Source organism: Uloborus diversus, chromosome 3 (genome assembly GCF_026930045.1).
Source record: "Uloborus diversus isolate 005 chromosome 3, Udiv.v.3.1, whole genome shotgun sequence".
NCBI classification, from domain to species: Eukaryota; Metazoa; Arthropoda; class Arachnida; order Araneae; family Uloboridae; genus Uloborus; species Uloborus diversus.
Window position 1 is genome coordinate 25639248 of NC_072733.1, and position 25687 is coordinate 25664934.

Sequence of the window (25687 nt, forward strand, 5' to 3'; positions counted from 1 at the left end):
CTCCTCTTTTTTTTTTTTTGACCTCGCGATATTCTCATTGCTTTAATTCTCATCAATAAAAGTTGGAGACAATAAGATTTTAATGACCTGTGCTCCTCCTGAAAACCAAATCCTGCATTCGCCACTGCTAAAAAGCAATAATTTTGAAAGTGTTGAAATGCATGTTTAACATTATAGTGACCATCTTTTTACTATTTCTACAATCATTGTATGTTACCTCCATTACGCAAAAATAAAATATTTCAATCACATTGAGTTATTATGTAAAATATGCGCATACGCACATATATATCAAGGGGACACATAAGGGGTCGCTGGTTGTTTATTTTGTGAAAAAGGGGTCGCAACGTGAAAAAGGTTGGGAACCACTGAATCTAAGTATTACAGTAAAAATGAATACTTCATGACAAATTTTAACTTTTACTTTGATTGAAATAAAAATCTAAGCTGTACTGTTGAAATGCAAAACTCATAATATGCTTGTTAAAAGTTGATTTTTTATTAGAGTTAAAAACCTGAGAATCACTGTCAAAATGAGAAATCCCTGTTTCCGGATGACTGTTAAATCAAGTATAGAGCAAAAAAAAAAAAAAAAAAAAAATCGAGTCATTAAAAACAAAATTCAAAAATTGACGCATTTTCTTAATTTTGCGTTTTAGTTTCAGAATAATAAGATTGTAAACATGACTTTCAAAATAAAATTCATAATTTGCCTAATATTTGACATTTAGTTGAAATGAAAGAACCGAAGCGTAAGGAAAAAATTTGCTTAATTTTGGTTTTTAGTTTTGGTGGAATAAAAATACATTTAGTAATGCCAAATTGAAAAACTCATACGTTTTTTGATTTCGTATTTTGATTCGAAGAATATGAGAAAAAGATCAAGATCACTCGCCATTAAAAAAACGAAAAAAAAAGTGACAGTTAAAGATATGAGGCCACCATAGATAGATCGCCACCCGATCGCCGCTTTTCCCAATTCCACCTATACTATTCAAATTCCACCTATACTATCAAACGTTTGTGTCATTTATATTAACCTTGATTTAAAATGCCATTTTTTATGTTTTAGAAGCAATTTAAAAGGTGTTTTGCTTAGTTAGATTTTCAGTTTACAAAAAAGTGGTGACTAGAAAAAAAAGTGACAACTAATATTTTTACTTCTACTCAGCACTGGCGATTAGAAAAATTTCCCACTCTTGATCTTCAATATTTAAACCCTAGCAATCTTGTCAAAGTGAGAAATTAAAAGAAGTGAGAGAAAGATAACCTGTAGAGATATCAAAATGTAAAAATAAAATAAATTCGCGATGCTTCTTCAAACTTCGGCACCTTGGGCTGCCTTTTTGCATGATAATCGCTATTTGTCAAGCTCATGAACGAATAAAATTGCGTCAGATCATTTCGAGCGCATGGTGACGATAAGACGTAGAAACTTTCGTAGAAGAATAGGTGGGAGGGGCATAATATATGGTGAGATATATAAGTTCGAATCGCACAGCACTCTGCCATACCACAAATCTATCCTCATGTGATGCATTCATCCAACGCGTGTTGGACAACCCCTACGAAGAACAAGCACTTAGTACGCAGGTATAGACGACGGTCGAACTTGAGACATAGGGAAACTCCTTTAGGATCTAAAAGCTTTTTTTTATTTCTAAGGCAAAGAATACGATCTCAATTTAGTTACAACAAAATATCGTCTCTCGATCGGAGAACTGATAGATTCCTGAAGACGTTTGATACTGAACATTTTCGCTGAAAAGAGAACTTCTCTCGATTAGAGAATTGATAGATTTTTTGAAAACGTTTGATAGTGAACATTTTCGCTGAAAAGAATGGATGGTCTGTGGATATTTGGAGATTCATTTACTTCGTACAGTAATACGGAAACTGCGAACGAATGTACTCTTGATGGAACAGCCTGGCTTGATACGAACAACACGTATTTTAATGCAACAGAGGTAATGATTGTTTTCAATGTTTTTTTGGTAGGACTTAAGATAAGTTCACCTCCAGTGGATATGCACCAGAAGGGGATAACTTCTTCGAAAAATAAAATTAATAATAAGACATTTTGCTAGCTAAGGTGCCCCCCCTCTCTAAAAAAATAAGGAGTTAATTATTAGGGGGCCACTTAGCTATGGAGGAAGTCCTGTTATCCCTTAGTTTTTGAAGACGTTATCCGCTTCTGTCGTAGTATCCACTATAGGTGCACTTACTATGATTCAAATTTCTTAAACAGTCCAAGCTGCGATGAAAATGAAATCGTATTAAAAGTATGTGCCATTACGTATTTCATAAATTTGATAATGAGCAGATATTAAAATAATAAAATGAGGATCATATTGGAAGATAAATTTCCACTTTGCCTTATTTAGCAAAGAAAATGTAGGATATTTTATTAAAACGTAGATGACAGTTCAGTGCAGAAAGCGAAAAAAATTACAAAATCTTAGGCGCCAGATAAATTATTTCTGAGAGTTAACAGAAACGTAAATACCACATAAATTCTGAATGATACTTGTTCGGAAAGCATTAGTCACCGAGGCCATCTTTTTGTCACTCGGGTGACCTAGCATCCTTGGTTTATCGGACCCTGATTATAAACATCAAAGCGTAATAGCATACTGTTATTTATTTGACAAAATATATGTTATCAATTATCGTGAAATTGCGTACTTTTGGCTTTTTGGCTTTTGGCTTACTTGGCTTTTGGCTTACTTTTGACTTTTTGGCTTTTGGTTTACTTGGCTTTTGGCTTACTTTTGGCTTTTTGGCTTACTTGGCTTTTTGTAAAGTCCTGAAGAGTATGTGAGGTAAAATGATTTCAGAATGAAAAAAATATAGATTTAATTTGCACTTTTCGTAAAATAGCATACCTTGAACAATCCCCCCCCCCTTTGATTTAGAACCAGATTAATATTTATAACTTGACTTCTAGACTTAGTAAAAACTTGCTGTTACTTAAGTATGTTTTGAATAGTTTTTTAAAGTGCTTTAATCAATAAAAAAACTTGGAAAATTTTTGACGGTACAGATTGTCCATTAAGGTATTTTTTTATTTTTACGTATTTATAATTATTTTCAACTGTTTTTCAATCATATGTTCAGAAATTAATTTAGGTGCAAGGGTTCAAACATAACTAACTTATATCGATGAAGTACAATGTGTTAAACTGAAAACTTTTGCCTATGCACCAACTCTACCCATTAATCAACGTCATTAGGCTCAAATTTGTAGATAAAATGCTTTTATGCAATTCAGAGATATTGTTTCAGAAATTTTGCTAGCACAGCTCTTTCTCTTATGCTATAAAAAGCCTCTTTGTATGCAAGTTCGACATCGAATCTGTCGATAAAAACAATGAGTTTGTTTCTATGAGTAACTAATTTCGGGAGTTTGGAAATATGTTATAAATAATTAAAAGTTTGGCGCGCGTTCGTAGGATTTTCGGAAATAATAATATTTTTTGGAAACCTTTTGCGCTCTCTTACTTTATACTATCCTCATGTGACTAGATATTTCCTTAGTCTTAGTACACGTCTGCGAAGGAAAGCTGTTCCTCCCGTTGGCGTTGGTGCCAAAAATTGACGCCAAAGGATAAAAATAGCCAAACCCCCAATCATCAAAATGTTCTCCATACATTCAACTTGCAATGAAAATTTTTGATTTTATAAGTTCTCATCAATATGCTGTCAAATATTAGATTTATGCAAGATAATGTAATTGTTGCCACCCAAAGCAATTTTCTACACTAGATAACCTAATTTGAAACGTTTCATAAGTTTTTTGATTTTAAAAACCGTTTTTTCCTTTATACTTAAAAAATTATGAAGATCCAGTTTAGATGTTTAATTTTGATTCGCTTATGTTTTTCATGATTTTCTTAAGAATAGTAAAGCATCAACTAAAATTTTCAATCAATGTAACGTTATGAAAGCTTACCTCTTATTGTTTCATCATGTGTATAAGCTTAATCAAAATTTTTATATCATTAACTACAGTTATTTACATTTCACACTAATCAATAAAAATGTTAATTTAATAATCTATAATAACTAAAACTAAAGATCAGCAATATTGCTTAAATTAACTTTTTACTACACCCAATCAAATAAGGGTTTTATTTTAATCATTATGGTGTTTTGAAACGCTAAGTTCAAGTACTAAAACTTTTCTTTTGCGTGGATAATGAGGTCGAGAGGAGGACTTATCGCATTGATAAAAGTCTTCTTGTAACCTATAGTTACAAGGAGTAAGTAAAAAGTTAGATACTAGAAGAAAGTATAGTTTGAAATTTAGAGTCACAACGTTGAACTCCGAAATTAAAAAATTAAAGGGTTTCTTTTTAAAAAAATTTACTTGTATTCGCTGTAACTTGCGATCCGCTATCTACTTACTTGCAGAATAAAAAACAAGTTAAAAAAAGTTCATTTACAATATAAAACAAAATGAAGTATAAGCAGCGTTTCTCTGTTTATTTGTAGACAGAACAAATGAATAATCGAATAAATAAGAAAAAAAATCATCAACCACATCCAACCATAAGAAGCTTGTAAACGTTTGATACTCGGAGGCATTTATTATTACGAGGAAGGAAGGTTCTAATTGGGGTTTCATATGTTCAAAAAGATTCATTACTTTGCAAGAGTTTACAGTCAAAAATAAAAAATAGTCATTGCATCCCAAATAAAGTTACTCATACATAACTTACAAAATATATTTTTTCTTAACCATTTCTAAACTGATGTTTTTCTTCATCATTTCTTTTCAGTGTTTGGATGTAAACAAGGTTGCGACAGAATGTCGCTGCAATTTCGTGACGAATGTAAGCGACTGCAACCCCACTATGGGTTACATAGATTACACACAGCACATGTACTGTCTTTATGGCCCAGATGGAGTAACAGCAGTTGTAGGAATGAGCGTAAGTTTTATTTTAAAACAAATATTTCTTCTTTTTGTTCAGACCATATAAGGAGAGTCTTCTTAAATTTTTCGAAATCGTTTTGATGGAAACATATTGAAGAAAATTGCAGACTCTGGTAGGCTGGATCTCGAGTAGTACCAGTAAAATGGGATTGGTTCTGAGCTATTTGCACTAATTTCAGCCAGAATAACTTAAGAATGCAATTTAGAAGACTTAAAAAATGTTTTGCACTTGTTTTACGACATGGTAATGCAATTTAGAAGACTCATTATTATTATTATTTTTTTTTCCACTTGTTTTACGATATGGGGCAACCTTTTTCAAATGTTTCTAAATCGTTGCGGTGGAAACATACACTAAAAGAAAAATTGCAAATTCTTCTCAGCCCGCGCCGAGTGTTAGTGAAATATATTTAGCTCACTACGGTTCGGAACTATTTACACCTATTTGAGTCCGACTGCTTACTGAACAGTTTGTAAGAATCATTAATATTATTTAATATTCCATCAATTTTCACGTGATTTATTTATTTTGTGATTGTTTTAGTAAAAAATATTTTAGAGTTTCGAATTCGTAACACCACTGTTGTATGTCTGAATAAACTAGAAATTATTACAGTTAGACATGCATTATAAACCCAAAAGTGTCCAGTCAATATCAAAAATTCACATTTTTTTCGAATTTTTCGAGAAATAATGGACCTAATGTTCTGTACCTTTTGTCATATAAAGGATATAATTCGAGTCGTACTTTCCAGTAAAAATTAAATCACGCATGAGTTTTGGGGTCAAACAACAAATTGAAGAATTAAATTTTTTTTATCCGCCTTCATCGTAAAAGGCTGCGAATAAACGGTTATTTCTCCAAAGTAGTTTCATTACAATGTACAACCGGTTTACGAGTTTTTATAAAAATGTTCAATACATTCACGAAGATATCAGCATTTCCTTCAAAAATACGAATTTCTTTTCCCATAACATGTAGAGTTTTCCGTCAAATTTTACGAAACTTTTAGAAACTTTACAGCATACAAAAGAAACATTGTACTGAAATTTCGAATAAAGATATTGAAAATTTTTAAAAATCTGTGCGTTGAAAGAAATTAATTTTTGACTACGCACTCGCAAAAGATTGCAATTTTTAACTTTTAGGATTTCCTAGCCAAGTATGTGTGGTAACTTACAAAAACACCAGTTGAATATCATAAAACTTAAAACGATACTAGGATCTAATGAGCTGTATTTCAATAATTCTTGGATAGGCTATGAATCTTAATGGATTGTTCGCAAATTGGCAATACTTGCTCGCTATCTTTCTGTGTCACTACGTTGTGATTATTGATAAAACCAAATTATTTGTGTACTACTTCATATGGTTCAACGCATATCTGAGAACCATTAAAGTACAGTTCACCGATATCTTTCTAAATTTTTAACTAAATTGCTTTCTAAGCTATCTCGTACACCTAGTTGCGAAATATTGAAAGTTATGATTTGCCATCGCATGAGCAGTAAAACACTAATTGCTTTAAATACTCATATTTTACCAAAATTTCAATTTTTTCAGTATAATGTTTCTCACGTATTCTGTCAAGTTTTCTAACAGTTTGTTTAAGCTTTGTTTGTTAAGTGGGAAAACTCTGCCTCTTATAAGTAAAAAAAAGCTTCGAAGAAATTTGGTATTTTTAAAAGAAATGCCTATACCATCATAGATATAAGTGACACTTAAACAAAATTTCCAATACTTGAGCACAGGAAGAAAATAAATTTGTAAAGATCTCTCCTCATTTTCAGTTTTTTACGAAGCAGGATAATCAACACACCTTTCTACCGTTTTCAGTTTTCTGTTGGTCCTCTTAATGTATGCATTATTGAATGTTTACTGTGAACTGAGGCAAACCTTTTATGCGACACAAGTTAAAGAGCATGGGTCAGATTTTTTGGAAATCTAAAATTTTTCAAGAAATTAGAACAAATACATTTTCAGAAGTGTGAGGATACTTTTGGGCACACAGCGTGTAAATGTTTAACCTGCAGGACCTCTATTTTCGCAATCATTTGACCTATCAAGACGTTTACTCCCCCCCACAAGGTATCGCTTAACACGTCACATCAATAGTTCACTACCAACGTTCCGCTTGAGCGATGCAACGTTTCCATCCTCAGGCCTTGGTTTCCTAGGAGCGAACACGCCAATCGTCGGCGTTGCTCCTCGGCCGAGGCGAAAACTTGATTCTTCTGCGCAGGCACGCCCGAGCTAAATCGACGTCGTGAAGAACACGCCGGAATGCACTTGACTTTGATTTTAGCGTCACGGCGAGGAGCGACGTCAAAGATCGGCGATTTGCTTCTAGGAAACCAAGGCTTCATTGGCCAAGCGTCACTTAAAGCGCTCCGATTAATATGGTAGCCCCAGTGTTGTGTATTCATAATTTAAAAACGGAACAATCTAGTTCAACTTTAAGTGTATAATTTTCACAATATTCGAAGCATGGCATTTGACCTTCGTGTACAGGCGTCAACTGCTGTTTTGTGTTCTTGGATTGGACAGATTTATTGATGTAAACAAAGTGGGAATCATGGTTCTGTGCATGACAATTCAAATGATACCGTCGTTCTTTTTTATTTATTGATCTGCTTTTTTCATTAGGAGTAATGGAAAGGGAAAGAGAATAATACCTTGCTGGATAATACATGAGAGGGTAGGGTAAAATATTTCTGAGTGTACTATTTCGTAGGGGTCTGGTGTTTTCCGTATCGTTAAAAGTGAAATATGATTAATGGTCGTATTCACCACCCAATTCAAACATCTTTTATACATCCGATCCAACCTTCAATGCCGTTTTCTAAATCATAAAGCTTCGTTTGGTGGGACTATTACCTGATGGAGGTTTGAACCGGCTGGTGAATACGATTATTAAAGGGATATAGAGCTTCATGATGATTTCGTTATAGGACAAAATCTGACTTAGGTTAACCTACTTTCATCGAGTATTCTAAAAAGTTATAAATATAGATAAAAATATTACATGCCTGTGATGACCTAGTGTTGCCTAGGCAAAAGTGATCCAATCATAGTTGTCACGATTTGAAGTTTTAATAATTGAGTAATTCTGTAGGTATATTTCAACTAAAGAAGAAATTTTGAAGCTAACTTTCTACTGATTTCTTGCAGAATTTTGTAAAGGCATCACATATTTTTTTTTCTGCGAAAATGTCAGAGTTTTGAGCCGAATTAGCATCATTTGCGGGAAATATAAGTCTACTTCTAATTTAAACAATCTGTAGAAAGTTAGCTAATTCCTGCAAATTTTCCAGATACCCGTAGAAAAGCTGCAAAATCACTCCATTATTGAAACCTCAAATCTTGACATCCCTATGTTTGGACCACTTTTGTTTGGACAACCCTATACTGTTGTATTTGTACTAGGCTAATCTACCTTTTGATCTTATAACTTATTGGGAAACTCGATGGACATCTTATGTCGTTCATTGACCATTTCCTTTCAAGTTTAGTTTTCGTTTGGAGAATTTGCTGCATTCCAGATGGCTATTGTAGGGGTGTGAAATATTTCAGGAGGCGTTTTGCAGTTTTGAGACCTGTGGTGGGATATATTAGATTAATTTCGTTAGCCGAATATTTGTATGGAAATTCTATTATGTACAGATTGTTATTACTTTATTTTGTTCCCTTTAAAACTACATCTGCATGGGATTAGTTCCTTTGTTTTCGTCAGCAAAGCATTTACTTTTTTGTGCATAGTTAAAATTTAGTGTTTTGCATACACAGTTGGCTCTCTATTTAACGACTTTCAAAGGACCACAAAATATCGTCCTTAAGTAGAAAGTGTCCTTAAATAGAATGTTTCTAAAACTACAGTGGAGCATCTGGGACCGTGAAAAGTCGTCTTTAAATAGAGAAAATAATTAGTGTCGATAAACAGAGAGCCTACTGTATTTCATTCGTTCCAATTAATGTACTTTAATAAAAGTTAGTTAGCTGTTCCTCATTTGCGCAACTTATGAAAATGTGGAAAGATGGGAATAATAATTTTATGTGAATTTATTTTGTAAAATTTGGCTGAAATGCTGGAAATGCGTGGGTCGATGGTCAAATGGCCACTCTCCATTTTCGTGCGTTCAATCCCATGCCTGCTTCGCTCTGGGCGAAAAGAGTTACGTGCTTATTTTAAACCGTTTTGGGAGTTTTGGTGACACATTCATATTATTTTTTTATTTATCAGTTAAAATATGCCTTTACAATGCGAATGTAATATGTATATACAAGGAAGTCATGTTGCGCCAACATCGGATTTTGCTTTCACTTTTTGATTTAGAAAACGTGTTGTGAAAATGTACGAGTAAAAATACTAATAATTAACGTTTTTGAAACAAAATTGTGACATAAGTATCCCGAGTTTAGGACTTGATCCAAATTGTCAGGTAAGAAGACCAAGTGGTTAAAGTTTAAGTTATTGGAAAATGTCAAACGTTTGGTATCTGTTGTTTTGGAGCTTCTTGTTCTTTCTATTTGTCTTTTTCTCTCAGTTGATTTCAGTCAGTCTTTTTTTATATGCGAAGTAAGTTGTCAGCGATGAAGATCTAGATTTTCCCGCCTCTATTAGATTTCTGCTTTTTTTCGAGATGATATTTTGTGGGACACTTGGAAGCACAATTCGGATGTTACCCAGATACCCAGGATATACCCAGTTTTCCATAATACCCGACAGTGAGAAAATGAACCTTTAAATTTATGGAAAAGTATTGTGAGCTGAAAAATGACATCAGTATAACAAACTGCAATGCCTTTGGTGTATTATATAATGTTAAATATCAATATCACAGGTTAATTCACATGGGTACTAGTAGGTTAAAGTGCTTGGACACTTACCTGCAGGAATTTTTCAAAACTGCAAAACATTCTTTGACCTCGACTGACAGCAGCAAGCGGTCAACTCTCACTGCATTGTGTCATTGACTCTTTTATTCGTAGTTTGTGCTATTCCCACGTGACAGTAGCACCAAATTGAGTTAGAACATTGGTATTTCATATTTCCCGATTGTCCCACATTACCCTCCTTTCCGCTATATAAAACAGAAATTTAATGCAGTCGCACTGAATGGAAGAAATATTTCATTAATTTACAGTGCAAAAGAAAAATTTTTCTCAGTCCTGATAAATGTTTCTTTGATTTTTTCCTAGTTTTTCTCAAGAAAACTTTAAAAATATACAGCGTAGATACTGCCCATGATTTTCCATCGCCAAGTTTTACGTGTCAGTGAACTTTGTAACACAGTAATTACCTTGTGGTGAAGAATTTAGGGTAAAGATATAAAATATCTTTAAAAATTATCAGAGTTTTATCTTGAAAGGCTTGGTGAATTCAGCTTTATTACACTCCTTTTTATGTATGATAAGGTCTAGATTCCTCTTCCATAAAAACAAGAATTTGATTTTGAGTTATAATTGAGCTTACTTCCTAGTGTATTAACGTCATTTTTGCACAACGTTATCATTTTTCTTCTAATTTAAAAAATCAAACGTTATTCTTTTTTTGTTTATTAATTTGATAGAAAATTATTTCATAAATGGAAAGGGTGGAGGGGGAGGGGATAACATGAATATAAATGAAAAATTAAATTCCTTTCAGTAAATAATAATTTCTCATCAAGAGAAATTATACATTCCATAACCAAAAATATCTTTAAACAAATGATTTTAAAAAACTTTTATTTTGTTCACAAACTAAGAACACTATTATCAATTTAGCACTGGACATAAATTGAGACAGTCCGATGCGTTTTCTAAATTATATTTCGGTGGCCAATGTTTGACCTATTTCGCAGGTACCTTCTTTTTTTCTAATTTGACTTTATTGCAGTAAAAATGAACTTCTATAGCGCAATGCTACGATTATGGATTAAACATTAATATTTAAGCGTGTTTTAATGACAAAAAAAAAAAAAAAAAGGCTCACATAATGGGAGAAAACCCTTTACAAATTGTAATTGAGTTCACGGAAAATGACCCCTTTTTTTTCTCTTTTTGAATTGAACTTAGTTTAAACTGTGTACATTTTAAAGCTTTTGTTTTTGAACTTGACTTTTAAACTTGATTCTGCAATGCCTTTTCTAGCGTTGTCCCGTCTGGTGGTGGAAGGAGGAGGGGGTTTAAGAAGTGGGGTTTCTTTAATTTATGTAAGATTTTTATTTAAGAATAGGTATGCTTTTTTTTTTTTGAGATTTCAGGTGCATTAATTTTTAAATTTAAACTAAGCATAACTTAATCTTTAAATAAACTACCTAATTTAAATTAAAAATTAATAAAAAGTTGAATTTATTATTGTTATTTTTTCCGTTTTCACACAAAACCACAATGTTTAGATTTTTCATACATAAATGATAGTGATAATATTGAAGATTTCGTTCAAAAATTTTTATGCCGAAATATTTTGTTTAACAGGTGGTGTGGCTTCTTTTACTCTTTGTCGGTTTAGGAATCACAGCAAATGATTTGTAAGTACTTAAAATATTTATTATTTTTTAATGCATTTAATATGTTTTCAGACATAACTTGATTGACTTTATGTTTTCAGACATAACTTGATTGACTTTGTATTTTAAAAATCATTGAATTGCATTATACAACTAAACGTGACTTTCATTGCCCATTTTGTCTGAAGTTATATTTTTTTCATTTATATATTTCTTTATTTTGCAGTTTATGTCCATCACTGTTCATTATATCTAAGACTCTAAGAATGTCTCAAAATGTTGCTGTATCCTTTGATACTTATTGATCATTTATATCTATTATTTTTTACCAAAACATATTTAGATCGCTTTTATAAATTTTTACCTATACCCTCTTTACTGCAAAAGAAACTATCGATTTGGTTTTTCCTTTTAGAGAAAATGCCGGCATTCCATGTTAATTTGAAAAATAAACTTTTATTGAATGAAAAATGTATAGATATGTATGCATGCTTGCGAAAGATAAACATTATTATTTGAATTTGAAGCATCGATTGTTTCTTTTTCTTTAGTTAGTGTCAGTATTCTATAAGGATTTAAACAATATTTGATGCTATCTATTTGACGGAATGAAAAGTTTTTACATTTAATGTTGGACAGATGAAATGTTTTTCTCGAATCTTGTGCATGGATCTTTGTCTTCTAGGAAAAACGCCAGCATTCGGTGGGAATTAGGAATTTTTTTGATGCCATTAATGGATTGAAGGACAAGTTTAATGTTCCTGATAACGGAACATTATTACTCAATCTTAAATATGTTTTTGACGTTGATTTACCTAAAATCAATCCGCTAACATTTGGAACAAAATATTTGCAAACATCACGAAAGATTTGGCAGTCACCACCTTGCATAATACAAATTATTTAATAAATAAATAAGTAGATTGATAAATAAATAAAAAAAAAGAAAAAAAAAGAAAAAATGATAATAAATAAACAAACAAATAATAATAAAATAAATAAAATAAAGTATATATTGTGCAAAGCATTTATTTATGTTTAGCATTTATTACTCACTTTATTACATTATTTACAGAATTATTGTCTGATTAAATCAATAGTCATTCATAGGAGAAAAAAATATCGGAAATATTAATTTTAATAAAGAGGTAAGTAATAACAATCTCATTGAATTTTATTAAGACAATTTCACAAGGGGGCTTACAAAGCCTACGAATTGGAGGAACTTGAAACAAAGGTAAGATGTTTTCATCAGCAAATAATTAAAAAAGGAACAAAATTCTACCTTCAAACTTTAATAAAAAAAATCTGGTATTTTAACCATGCTGATTTAATGCTAATCTTGCTTAGGTAATTTTCTAATAATAGTTGTAACAAAAACCGTTAGGGTTCAACTGAAATATTAGTTTTTGTCTCAATGGTACTTTTTTAATTCCTTATTTCAGAAATTCATTATTTTAATCATTAAATATTTAATGAAAATCCCTGAATATATTTTACTTTATGTAAACAGGGAAATGAAATAATGTTTCGAATTTTTCTTTAACCCTTTACTTTAAAACAGGGGCTATCATCCTTCCGGGAACTCCTTTAAGTGGTTAAATGCTCATTTAAACACGTAAGTTTCTTTTGGAATGCAGAAATAGCGCTTTGAGCACATGCATTTATTTTTTGTAGTGCAAAAATTTTCAAGTAATCGACACGAAAGTACTTGTTTTCACTTTCGTCGCGTGTCAAATCAGGCGTTTAGTATCAAAAGTAGCTGAATCCGTTAACATATTTTTTGATTTCATAATTTAATACTATTCGTGGATAAGCTACAAAGCGGTATGGAATATATCCGGATCAATCAGGTGATTCCAAGTTTACGCGCGGAACGATTTAGACGAAATTTTCCATAAAATTTCATGTACGGGTCATTCTCCAGAAAATGTAACTTTTGAGAGAAATTTTTTTTTAACTTCAAAACCTTTTGTTTTCTTTTCTTTTCATCCTTACATGACAGTGTTACCTACTAGAAGAACCATAAACCATGGTCCAGCTAAATTCCAATTATTTTACTCATAATTAAAAAAAAAATAAAAATAATGACTTGTTCACGAAAGTAAAAAAAAAAAAAAAAAAAAAAAAAAAACTTTAACTGTTTGAAAATCGAGGCCAATTTAATATCAAAGTAGTAATTTTGTTAATTGGTGCAAACAATGAGCTATTTTAATGATTAGTGTGAATCAAATATTAAGCTCTCTAAATTAAAGCACCGCTTAATTTTTAGTCATCGTTTTAGTTCAAATGTGTGTTAAAAAATAGTATAATATAAATGTATTTCCAAATTAGTAAATTTGAGAATATACTGGCAATTTATAATTTTGGTGAACTGCCTAAAATTGATGTATTCCACCTCCATTATTTATTTTCACCTCAGAAGTAATGACTTTGATTTGGTTTGTCACGGAGGTGAGGAATTTTCCATTAATATAAGCCTAAGATATATTTTTCAGGGAAATATTATTTTTTCTTCGTTGCTACAATTTGCACATGTTAGGCATAGGAAAACATGTTTCTTTCTTTTTTTACATTAATTTACATCCGTGAAATTCAAGTTAAGTTCACGGAGGTGAGAATTTACAATAACCACTCTTTGTTTTTAAAACAAAATCTATCTTCTTGTTTTTCAACAAAAATCTCACAACTTCTTTAAGGCGGAAAATAAACATGTGGGCTCCCTTGTGTCACGGAAAATAAAGTGTGATCTTATTACTGCCATCTGTTAATGAGAAATGACATTTTGTGTTAATGTAACGGAGGCGAGAATTTATTGTGTGACATAATTCCTTATTCTACTAAACCGAACTAAAACACAGTATTAAAAAAATAATAATACTTACACAATTAGTATTTGAGACGCTTGTGAAAGAAACTATCAATAAATAAATATATACTTTTAATTAAGCAAGTTATTAAGAAACATAAATAGTCACACTAGGTGTGTGACAGGCCACGGAGGTGAGAATTCGCATGTTGTGAACCAAAAAATATTAAAATTAAAATTATTATTAAAAACTTGTTGGCAGGTTTACATAGATATATTTTTGATGACATTAAAAAGCATTGTTAAACGAATTGTTTCTTAACGTTTTACTGTAAAAGGCATGTGACAGAAAAATGTTTGAACTTTTTGAAGAATGATTCCATACATACAAGGGTTGAAAGTTAAAATTTTTTTGACGTCGTTAAAGTACTTGATTCGTGTAATTTGTTAAGCAACACTTTTTTTTGTCAAACTTCTTTTTTAATTGTTTTTTTTAATGAAATTTACTTGTCACGTGTGGGGTACTCTTTTGTACATCAGCTTTAGCGGGCTTAATTCTCACAATATATCTTTCGAATATGTTGCTGCAAATTTGTTAAATATATACTTTGCTTTCCCACTAATTATATTTTATTGTAAGTTTCAAAAGGAAGCAAACAGTGAACCATTCAGCAGAAAATCAGACATTTTATCTCACACGTGACACCTTCATATTTCCCGGCAAAAGTAATATTTAAAAAATGTTAGAAACGAAGATCCCCTCCCCCCCACCATGAAACCACACAATCACGTATGATGATTTCTAAGGCAAAATAAATAAATAAATAAATAAATAAATAATAATAAATAAAAAGAAAATAAAAAAAATAAATATAAAAATAAATAAAAATAAAAATACAAAATAAATAAAATAAAAATAAAAAATACAAAATAAATAAAATGAAAAAATAAATAAAATAAAAAATGTCTATTACACGTTTTGAAATTAAATGTAGATGTCACGTGCGGGACTAATTGTCTGTTTTATTTTGTAGAATGGTCCTTACTCGAAAATGAGTTTTTTTTTTTTTTTTTTGAAGAAAGAAAAAAAAGCGCAATTCGTTAATGTTTTTTTTTTTTTTTTTTTTTTTTTTGTCTCCTGTAAAATTAAAAAAAAAAAAAAGAAAAAAGGATTGACATTCTTTTGATACTAAACATCTCAAATATTGTTTTTCCAAGTACAGATGGGGGACAAAATAATTGAACACCTGTGAAATAAGGAAAAATCTTTATTAATAGGGGGTTGGACCCCCCCTTTGATTGAAGAACAGATTGAATGCGACGGGGGATAGATGCATAAAGGTCATGGTCAACATTTAAAGGAATATTATGCCATTCCTCCTGCAGAATGGTCTAATTCCGAAAGTCCGGATGGAGGTGGAAATCGGGAGCGAAGTTTGGACTCTAAATATCCCCATAAATGTTCAATAATATTTAAGTCCGGAGACTGAGGGGGCAAGGCGAGATGTTCAACTTCACTGTCATGCTCTTCGAACCATTCTTGGATACATCTGGCAGTGTGTATGGGGGCGTTGTGGTCTTGAAAAAGCTCTCCAGGGAACACAGTATGGACACACGGATGGACATGATCCTCTAGAATGCTCAGATAGTGTTTAGATTTGACACGCCCATGCAGAATAACAAGTGGCCCAAGACCACGCCAAGATATCGCACCCCATACAATAATTGAGCCACCCCCATGCTTCACAGTCGGCAAGAGGCATTCAGGATTAAAGGCTTCTGAGGGCGTTCGCCAGGCATAAACGCGCCCGGTAGTCTGAAATAGGGTAAATGATGATTCATCTGACCATATTACCTGTTGCCACATCTGTGGGGACCAAACTTTGTGGTCTCTGCATCATTGGCGTTGCTTGAAAGCATTAGTTGCTGTCACCAAGGGTTTTCGAATTGCCACTCTGCTATAAATGTTCGCAGCATGAAGTTCCCTTTTGACAGTTTTTGTTGAAACGGGGTCCTGGAGATGGCTGTTCATTTCAGATGTTATTTCGAATAAGGATTGCTTGCGCTTTCGGGCTACTATGCGCTTCAAAGCTCTTCTATCCCTATCAGCAAGCTTTGACTTTCGGCCACTGTGGTGCTTTGAAGACGTCGTCTTACCTTCTTTCGTGTATGCTGTCATGACCTCTGACACCGTAAAAGCTTTGCTGTTTCCGTAACCGATGCTCCACTTAAACGCGCCCCAACAATCATTCCTCTTTGGAACTCTGTAAGGTCTGACATCTCAACTTATTACAGAAATTTAGAACCAAGCACGCAGCATGTGTGACTACTGTTGAGACACTGATAGGTTCCTCTTCACGCTCACCAGGTGGCAGACTTCTGTTGCAGGTGGCGTGGCTCTACTATAGGTGTGAAATACGGCATACTTTTTCATAGGTGTTCATATTATTTTGCCCCCATCTGTATTTGTTTTCATATATTGTTTTATTACAACTCATTTGTGCATAAAATATATTTACTTAACAAAAAATCAGGGTGTGACATTACTAGCTTTCGGTAACGGTTCTCCAGATATTTTCTCTGCAATAGCTGGTATCAACCAAGGCAAAACGGAAATGGTCATTGGAGGCCTGATTGGTAAGTTCATTTCTGACTGCATTGATATTAACTACTAAGTTAAAGTAATTAGAAGATTTGACATTTGTTAGAACATAGATTCGCTTAATGAGAGTGAACAAGACAGTTAAGTAAGGTGACCAGATTCGAAGCTCAAATTTCGGGATACACACTCAATCCACTAACAGATAAAGAGTAAATCAAAAAGAAGTATCTTCAGCATAAAACAAAAATAATAATTTGAAACCCTTTTCAATTACTTTGACGAAGAAGTCGAAGATTTATCTAAATCATGAATATTTTTTAGATCATCTTTTCCTTTTTTATCTTTAAAAAGACAGATTAACTTTCATCAAAATTTCGTTTCGTGATTAACGCATCCTTTAAAATATCCAGTTTAGTGTATAATAAGTAATCTAAAAACTTTTCTTAATGCTAAATATTCGCTCAGTTGCAACATTAGTATCAGTAGTTAGTAGCACTAATGTTTTTAAGGACAGATCAAGATAAATACCCGGAATTCGAGACCAAAAATCAAGTTGTAAAAATCCGAAACAGGGACTGAAAATTCATGACTGCTCCGATAAATTCGGGACGTGGTCTGGTCCCCTTACTTTAAGAAAAGTCTCTTAAAGGGTACAGTTTGATTAATTTTGTCGAACTGAAACTGATAGATTTCTTTTGTAATATTTGTCGTAGATGCATCCTAAATTATATATTAAAGCCAATACTTGCTAAAATAAGTTATTTTGAAGTGGATCATCGCCTATGGATTACTTTTATCTTTGTGCATATATGCACTAGCGCATGCTCCTATAAATAAAAGATTAGATACAAACTTAGTTATGTACTTAATCTTTGCGCGGTGTTTAATTTTAAGTAAATATAATTAGAACATCACAGTACAAAAATACTAAAAGGAAATAATGCTCGCATAGTGCGAATCAAGTATCTTTTAAATTTGTTGTTTTATAGGGTAGCGGCACCAGTAACAGACAAGGGTCCAGTTATAGACAATCGTAAGTTTGGTTTTAAATAATAAGAACTTTAGGCGAGCAAAACTGATTTTACTGTTGCTCATGAATACGGTGCAAGCATCTAGTGTTCTAATAGTGATTTTTATAAGCCAGATATTTAAGGGGCAGTGATGGAAGGTTATAAACAGCTACCAAAAAAAAAAAGAACTTTTGTACATTTTGTAGAGAAAAGGGGAATTCTGTCCATTACTCATCCTTTCCTCATCCCATCTGTTACTGGGTATCATCAGAATTGTCGGTGTCTGTTACTGGGGTTCGGACTTTTTTTCGAAATTGAGCAAGTAAAAGTTAAATTAACTCATTCAGAGGATCCAGAAGCAGCCAAACGTTAGATAAGATGTCTTAGCATGAGAGAAAAATAGTTTAAAAAGTCTAAATACATTAAAAGGCTCAGAAAATTGAGTTATCTTGAGAGCGATGTCTTAAGCATGTCTGTTACTCGTGCCGTCACCCTATGTGCTTTATTCATTTAGTACTTTCTAAAATTATTGTATGAATTGTTAAAGATCATAAATTTATCAAAAATGAAGAAACATTATAAAAATTTTCTTAAAAGAAATCGTTATTTCCCATATATTTCAATTTCGTTTTCTTTGTATTTTCTTAATAGGCGGAGGAATATTTGTTACAACTGTTGTCGCTGGATCAATCTTTTTAACCCAAAACTTTAAAATGATGAAACGTCCTTTCTTGAGAGATGTCATATTTTACATGGCAGCTGCTTCCATTGCATTTTATTTGTTTTTCAATGGGCGCATTACTCTGATATTTGCCATAAGTGAGTAATTTTTCATTGTAATTATTACATATTTACTTTTTTTAAAAGAAGATTTCAAACTATTGTTTGCACAATAATAAATTATCAGTTATTTTTTCTCTATAAATTACTTTAATATTATTGGCACGAGCAAAAAGCTTTTATGCGAAACTATGTTTAAAATGTAAAGCTCAGTAACTTAGCACTTTAAGAATGAACGATTCGGAAAATAAAATAAATCTTGGCTAGAAGCTCTTGAACTGGAAGGAGAAATATCTGTTAAAAAGTTTAAAACGGTTCGGCATCAAAAAAAAAAAAAAAAAAAAAAAAAAAACTTATATAGGTTCAGGAAAAGAAAAAAAAAACTTATATAGGTTTTAAACTTATATAGGTTAACTCAGTCAAATTAGAATTGTTTTTTATCTTTAGCAAATGTGTGTGTTCCCGACTCAAAAATACTTTTCATTCAGACTTTTTTCCTTTTGATTAATTTTGGGGCTTCTGAGTGGTTTTTGAAAAACTTTTTGGAGGCTGTGTTCTTTTTGTTTCAATAACTGACCTCAATTATAACTGAAAAAATAACCAGTTTAACAAAACCCTGTCAAACAGTAAACTTTTGAATCAAATCATTTTTACTTGAAATATTTACAACTGTACATTCGAAAAAATTGCAGCTTTTATTAATTATGAGTTTTAGAGTTGTTTTTAGGAAACTCAACTTTATACATATTAAGGATGCCTAAAGTGCCTGCATCGTTGCACATTTACATTCATTGTTATAATATTTTCGGCTATCGTCGCAGTAATGGAAAAGACTGATTAAATCTAGCTAAGTTTAGTGATTTCCCTACTGCATATAAAAACTTTGTTTGAAATTCTCCAACTGTTCTCCATTAGTAGAATTTCTTGAACTGGAACTACATAAAATGTTTTATTAAAAGTTACAGGAAAAACGCCATTGTTTTAAAATTTTCTAAATGCCAAGTTAATTCTGACCTGACGTCACAAGTTATTAAAGATATGATGTGTTAATACTTCTTAGAAGACCAGTATTTTTGAATTAGCTATCAGTAACCCTTGATGAAATCATCCGGAAAGCTATCTTAAAGCTACAAATACTCAAAGAAGGTTATTAGGTTGAAAGTTTTGTACGTTAAGGAGTTTGTATTCATCTCACTTTTTAATCAGAAATTGATCATATTTTCTTTAATGACATTACTCATGATTTGATTGCACTCGTTAAGAAGTGACGTCAGTATACTTCATTGATCTGTATTGTTTTCCGGTTAAGAAAAACCATCATCAGCACTGTTTTCCGTATTATGAATGTCTGTGTAAGCTTTTTGAAAATAATTACATTTTTAATATTGTTAATACTGTGTTTTTCTATTTTCATATTTTAGTCTGTGTTCTCTTATATGTTATGTACATTGTGGTGGTCATCGTCAGCAGATTGATTCATCAGAAACACCTTCAATACAACGAAAAAGCCGCAGGTATTTCATACATTACATTTTATTACCATTGAGTCATCCACTAACTAATCATTGTTGAAATATAATTTTTTCCATCAAAATGTAGAAATATTTTTTTATGTTTTCAAATATAAATGTAAAAATATTTAAATATCTGGTGAGATCTGCATCTAAACCATGATATATGTGCATTTCATTTTACAAATAGCAACTTCTTTAGCGTCTTCAATATATTTCTTATAGGGTGTATGTACAAACTTGAAATTGACAAAAATGTTGGGATTTTTTTATATTTAAAATGTTTTATTATCCTTTTGTTTTCAAACAGCACTAATATTTTAATATAAAAAAGGCTGTTGTTATGGTGCTACTGTATGGTATTATCTGTTTCCAAGATTTTAAACTCAATTTCATAAGTATTATGATTTTTGCAATATGTTGATTTGTTCCAAACATGGTAACCCAACAGCGATTTAACATATCATCATTATTTTGATACTATTATAAGCTGTGTAGTACAGCAAACGTTTTATGTCTCAATTAAAACTACTAACTGTAAAAAAAAGTTAAATAAAATTTTCAACTTTAAAAATTCACAGAGAATCTTTATCTTAAAGAAAGACCCTCTGTAACATTTTTATTGAAGCAGACAACGGGAAGTATGATGGTATGATGAATAATTTTCAACCAAAACCGTGTATGGTAGGCAACTTAGTTATTATGCTATCGTGTTTCAAACCCACTGTCTAATACCTCACTAGAGCTTAATTTGATTGTTATGATTATTAATTACTGAATTATGATTTTTTCGCTGAAATATTTTTAAACTTACATCAGTGGTTTTATACAAAACATAGAATATTTAAAATGCAAAAGAGACAGAAAAAAAAGGTGTGTATAGATATACTTTAACCGTTTTATAGAATTTTCTGGAATTAAATACATATCTAGATTTAAAAGTGTAATGTGCTGTTTTTCTTGCTATTAAAAGAGCCAGCCGTTTAGATTATATTCCTTTCCTATACACAAAGCAAACCCTTGTAGATTCACGCAGTGGCGAGCTTTGTGTGCTTGTCTTTGGGAATACCAACAGGATTGCACGATTTCAAGAATAAGCAGGTAAAACTGAAAAAAGTGGTCATTTGCAAAAATATTCTCTTTTTGGAAAAATTTATTAATTATATTAAATAAAATTCTTTCAGCGTTAAAAAAAATCTTTATATTCCTCTTTAGAAGCGGCAAATGTTGAAAAAGGGCTGAAAATCAAAGGGACAAATGCAGGAAACTACGATAATCCTGAAGCATACGGAGTTGTTTTAACTGGTAAGTGCACGAATGGTTTCATAATATTCTCGTCTTATCTACTTTTTCAAAACAAATATACTTATGATAATATTTGAAATTTCTAGTTTGAAGTTTGAATTTGAATTTAAAAATTTATTCTTACATTCGTACAGTTAACTGCACTCCTTATAGGGATTATCTAAAGCGCAGTTTACACATATCTATCATATAACAACTGCAAATCGCAATCAATCAACGAACAAAGTTATTAATCAATCAAGTTTCATGCTTTGTGAACTTTTTTGACCAATCAACGCAATTTGATCGGTTTATAGCTTTGTTGGTTCACGGTTTGCGATTATCGCCTGTTAAAATAGTCACTCGTTTGGGTAATTTAAAAGTAATAAATAACTATGGCTTTAAAACAGATGATACATAATTGGCAAATAAATACATTCCAGTTTGAGAAAAAATAAGAAAAATAAATCCAATGGAAATATTAGCTTATAAAATGTTTTAATTTTGAAATATTACTGCATGAAGTATATATTTGTATTCTTTTTAGCATTTTTCAAATACAATTGGGAACATGATAGGAGAAGGAGCACTGTACATCATCATACTTATGACAATGAAGTTTTCTCCATTTCTTTACCAAACATAGATGAAGAGTTGCCACCACCAAGTAAGTAAAAAAAATATGTATGGTGATGAGTGAAAGATAGTATTCTTTCTAAAATTTTAAACGGAAAAATTACAAGTGTACTGAAGAGGGTTATTTATCAGCAGTAGCGTAACTGCGGGATCTGTCGCCCCTGGCGAACTTAAGAAATTGCGCCCCCCCCCGCTGTTTCACCTCGATAGGAAGTCACCAGAGGTCACCGTGACCTCCCATTTTGGGGGGGGGGCATGGACTTATTTATTCAACAAACTAGGAGACAGTAAGATAGATAAATACCTTTGTGCTGAACAGTAAAGTAAGACAAACAACGTTAGAAAAAGCAAATTTGCTAATAACAGCAGACACGTGTTTCGGCGTTACAGGGAACACCTTTTTCAATGCAAAAAATAATGAGCTTATGGATGAAAAGACATCCGACAAAAGCCAAGAGCAGACAAGCATTCAGCTTAAAAGATAAAAACAGCAGATTAGCCAAACACCAATGACAAAGTTATAAACCGATCAGGAACCAATAGGAATGCAAACAAAGGTCAAGAGCTTTCTCTTAGGTACGAAACCCAGAAAGAAAGAATTCAATTGGACAAAGATTAAGCCGACGCTTAAACAAAAAGAAAAGAAAATGTCAGTAACCGTGAACCACAAGAAAGGAAAAGCTGAATGGAAAACCATGAAATAAAATAAACAGAAACAAAAAATATTCGAAAAAAGGAAAAATAAAGATAAATAGAAGAAATTTGGGAGGGGGGGGGGATGTCAACAAGACAAAAAAGGTAAAAATAAACAAAGGAAGATAGATAAAGGGGAAAGGACAGCATTAAAGATATGGGAGTCAAATGTTGGAAAAATATGGAACTGCACTAAGATCGTTAACTAAGTTAGAACTGTTCCTCAAAATATGAAAGGATTTCCAAAAATCAAGATCTGATGAATTGGGGCATTTTTGGATAATCTGATAAGAGTTAAAATCAAAAGAGTGATTCGAATCCCAACAATGTTGAGCAATACTAGACTTATTTAATTGTTGTTTTTTCATAATTTTGATGCTCTTTCAAGCGAATTTTTAAAGCACGCCGAGTCTGTCAGCTTGAATTTTACAGAGCTAAAATCCGAAAGACGAAATTTTTTTATGGCATGTAAAACTTTAAAAGTTTCGGGGGGGGGGAAGTCTGGCCTCCTGCCCAAAGTTTAAAGAGTATTTAAACAAGGATTTTAGCAACAGTAAAAAAAAAAAATGTCGATTCTTTTTAAACAATCAATAAATTACCTGTTTAAGTTCTTGAGATCCATATAAATGAATACATAATATATTTAATTCATTAAATGTTTTTATGATTGGAAATTCACTTGAAATCGTAGATGCAAATTTGAAACAGATTTTAGTTATTGTTGGTTATAAATTTAATTCATACCCAATCACCACCTACTACACCAACTAGTAAGCTATCTTTTAAATAACTTCGATAACTCTGCCGTGGGAAGGAAAAGTGTAGTACCTGCAGAAATGAGTTTTTAAGATAGTCGAAGAAACGCGCTTTGGGTTCCATATTAACAATAGGGAAATGTTGGTTTTTTACGTTTTTCTCGTGCTTTATTTTCAGCGGAAAGCACACAAGCAAGCTTGCACAATAAAGCTAAAGTACAAAGATTACAAAAATGCAAAAAAGTTGAAAAATTTAAAATTTGCAGGTATTGCCCTTTACCTCCCCTATTGCTTGCTTCTCAAACCTATGAAATATAAGTTAGAAAGGTACACAAATGGGCACTTAAAATCATTAGAGGTAGAAAAAGTGCAACTAAATTTTAAAATTTTTTTCTACAGGTTATGAAGAAACTAACATAAAGGCTTTGGAAGCTTTTAGAGGAAGCTGTGTATCCACCACGTTCAGCAAATCTTCGATAGATGAAAAGGTTCCAATTCCAGAACCAGTGAACCAATGGTGGGATTTCGTTGAAAAAGTTTGTCCAGTTAACTTGGCAGAATGGCATAAACAAACATGGAGGGAAAGGATAATCGACATTGTGAAGGTAATCAATTGACTTCATCTTGAGTTACACAATATTTTAAGAACGTAAACGAAATATACGAAACATTAGAACGATTTATCAAGTTCATGCTTTATAACAGCCAATATACACCAATTATTTATTTATTTATTTCAATGTACAAACATGACGTTTTTATTGCACTAAGAGAGGAAATGATCTTAAGCCCTGATTTCCTAAAAGCGAATCACCGATCTTCGACGTCGCTCCTCGCCATGACGCTGAAATCAAAGTCAAGTGGATTCCGGCGTGGCCATTCACGACGTCGATTTAGCTCGGGCGCGCATGCGCAGAAGAATCAAGTTTTCGCCTCGGCGAGGAGTGACGCCGACGATCAGCGTGTTCGCTCCTAGGAAACCAAGCTTTGGTGGGGCCGAACAAGCGACGCGAGTCTCACAGAAAAGACTGCTTTTACCGCTCGGCCACTAAGGACGGTTTTCGCATCGCTAATAAGAGTTTACGTGCTCTATGCCAATTCTGATATTAACGCATGCGCGTTGAATTCTACTGAAACCATAGTGTAAGGTTCCTCCAAAAGTTTGAGTTTTTAAAACAATGATGCTACACAATTCGGAATTCGTCTAACATTACACCCATTAGTACTGGTAAATCAACACTTTTTTTTAACAGTGAAATGCTTCGGTAGGCAAATGATAAAAGTTTTGATTTTTTTTAAAATCAGGGTTGCCTGTGGTTCTCATTGTGGCAACCCAGGTGCGAGGTTCGAAAAAAGAAAATAACATACCAAGCGATATTTTCTTTCTCTTCGCTAGATGTGGTGTTTACATGAAATAAAACAGAAGTTTTTCATGTATTTACATTAAGAAATGTGAATTATATTTTGACTCACGGAATTGATAGTAAAATAGCTAATATCTTTACTTAAATATAAAATCAACACTGCAAAAAAGCACAAACTTATAAACAATATCAAAACGCGTGTTTTGGGATTACGAGGAACACATTTTTCAAGGCATAGTATGCGAGTTTATAGATGTAGATAACAGCGAAAATTCCGTGAAGGAAAACAACTATTTTTCAGATTCGCGAAATGAATAGTAACTTGGGGATAAAAATTCAAACACATGTATTTGAATTTCAAATCAGCAACGTAATGGAGAACTAGTTTGCTGAACAATGCAGACTTAAGTGTTGGGGTTACAAGGAACCTCATTTCAAGGCAAAAATACGTGAAGATATAGATTTACAGAATCAAGTCAGCTTCAAATTTTAAAGATAAATAAACCAGATTTTTAGGAAACAGACTCTGTTTAAAGGCTCATACATTACGTTATTCGTTCAAAAATAGTTTTCTGTAGTACTAATTAAGAATAGAAGTTTATAAGTCAAGCGAATTCTCAAAGCTCTATTTATGCACGTTTTATTAGTATTATTAACTAACTAGAAATTAGCCCGTCAAATTATGACGGGTGAAAAATGCTTCTACATTTGAACGAAGCAATTGTCTGTTAGGTGATACTTTGATAGTTGAAATTTGAACCCAAACTCCAGTGGATAAACCCTTAACTCCATTAGATAGCCTTCATTGTTGA

At 32.2% G+C, this 25687-nt stretch overlaps 1 protein-coding gene across 1 annotated transcript in view; it reads left to right on the forward strand.

Moving 5' to 3' along the window:
- Positions 1-1498: 1498 nt before the first annotated feature.
- The window catches only part of LOC129218047 (mitochondrial sodium/calcium exchanger protein-like), a 37299-nt gene continuing 13110 nt past the window's right edge, over positions 1499-25687 (forward strand). Inside the window, exons 1-10 of the mRNA XM_054852227.1 lie at positions 1499-1967; positions 4782-4934; positions 11400-11452; positions 11658-11715; positions 16775-16877; positions 18504-18671; positions 20054-20146; positions 21359-21448; positions 21975-22094; positions 23911-24116. Coding sequence (XP_054708202.1) covers positions 1842-1967; positions 4782-4934; positions 11400-11452; positions 11658-11715; positions 16775-16877; positions 18504-18671; positions 20054-20146; positions 21359-21448; positions 21975-22094; positions 23911-24116 — 1170 coding nt within the window. The 5' untranslated portion in view covers positions 1499-1841. The remainder of the gene's footprint in view (positions 1968-4781; positions 4935-11399; positions 11453-11657; positions 11716-16774; positions 16878-18503; positions 18672-20053; positions 20147-21358; positions 21449-21974; positions 22095-23910; positions 24117-25687) is intronic.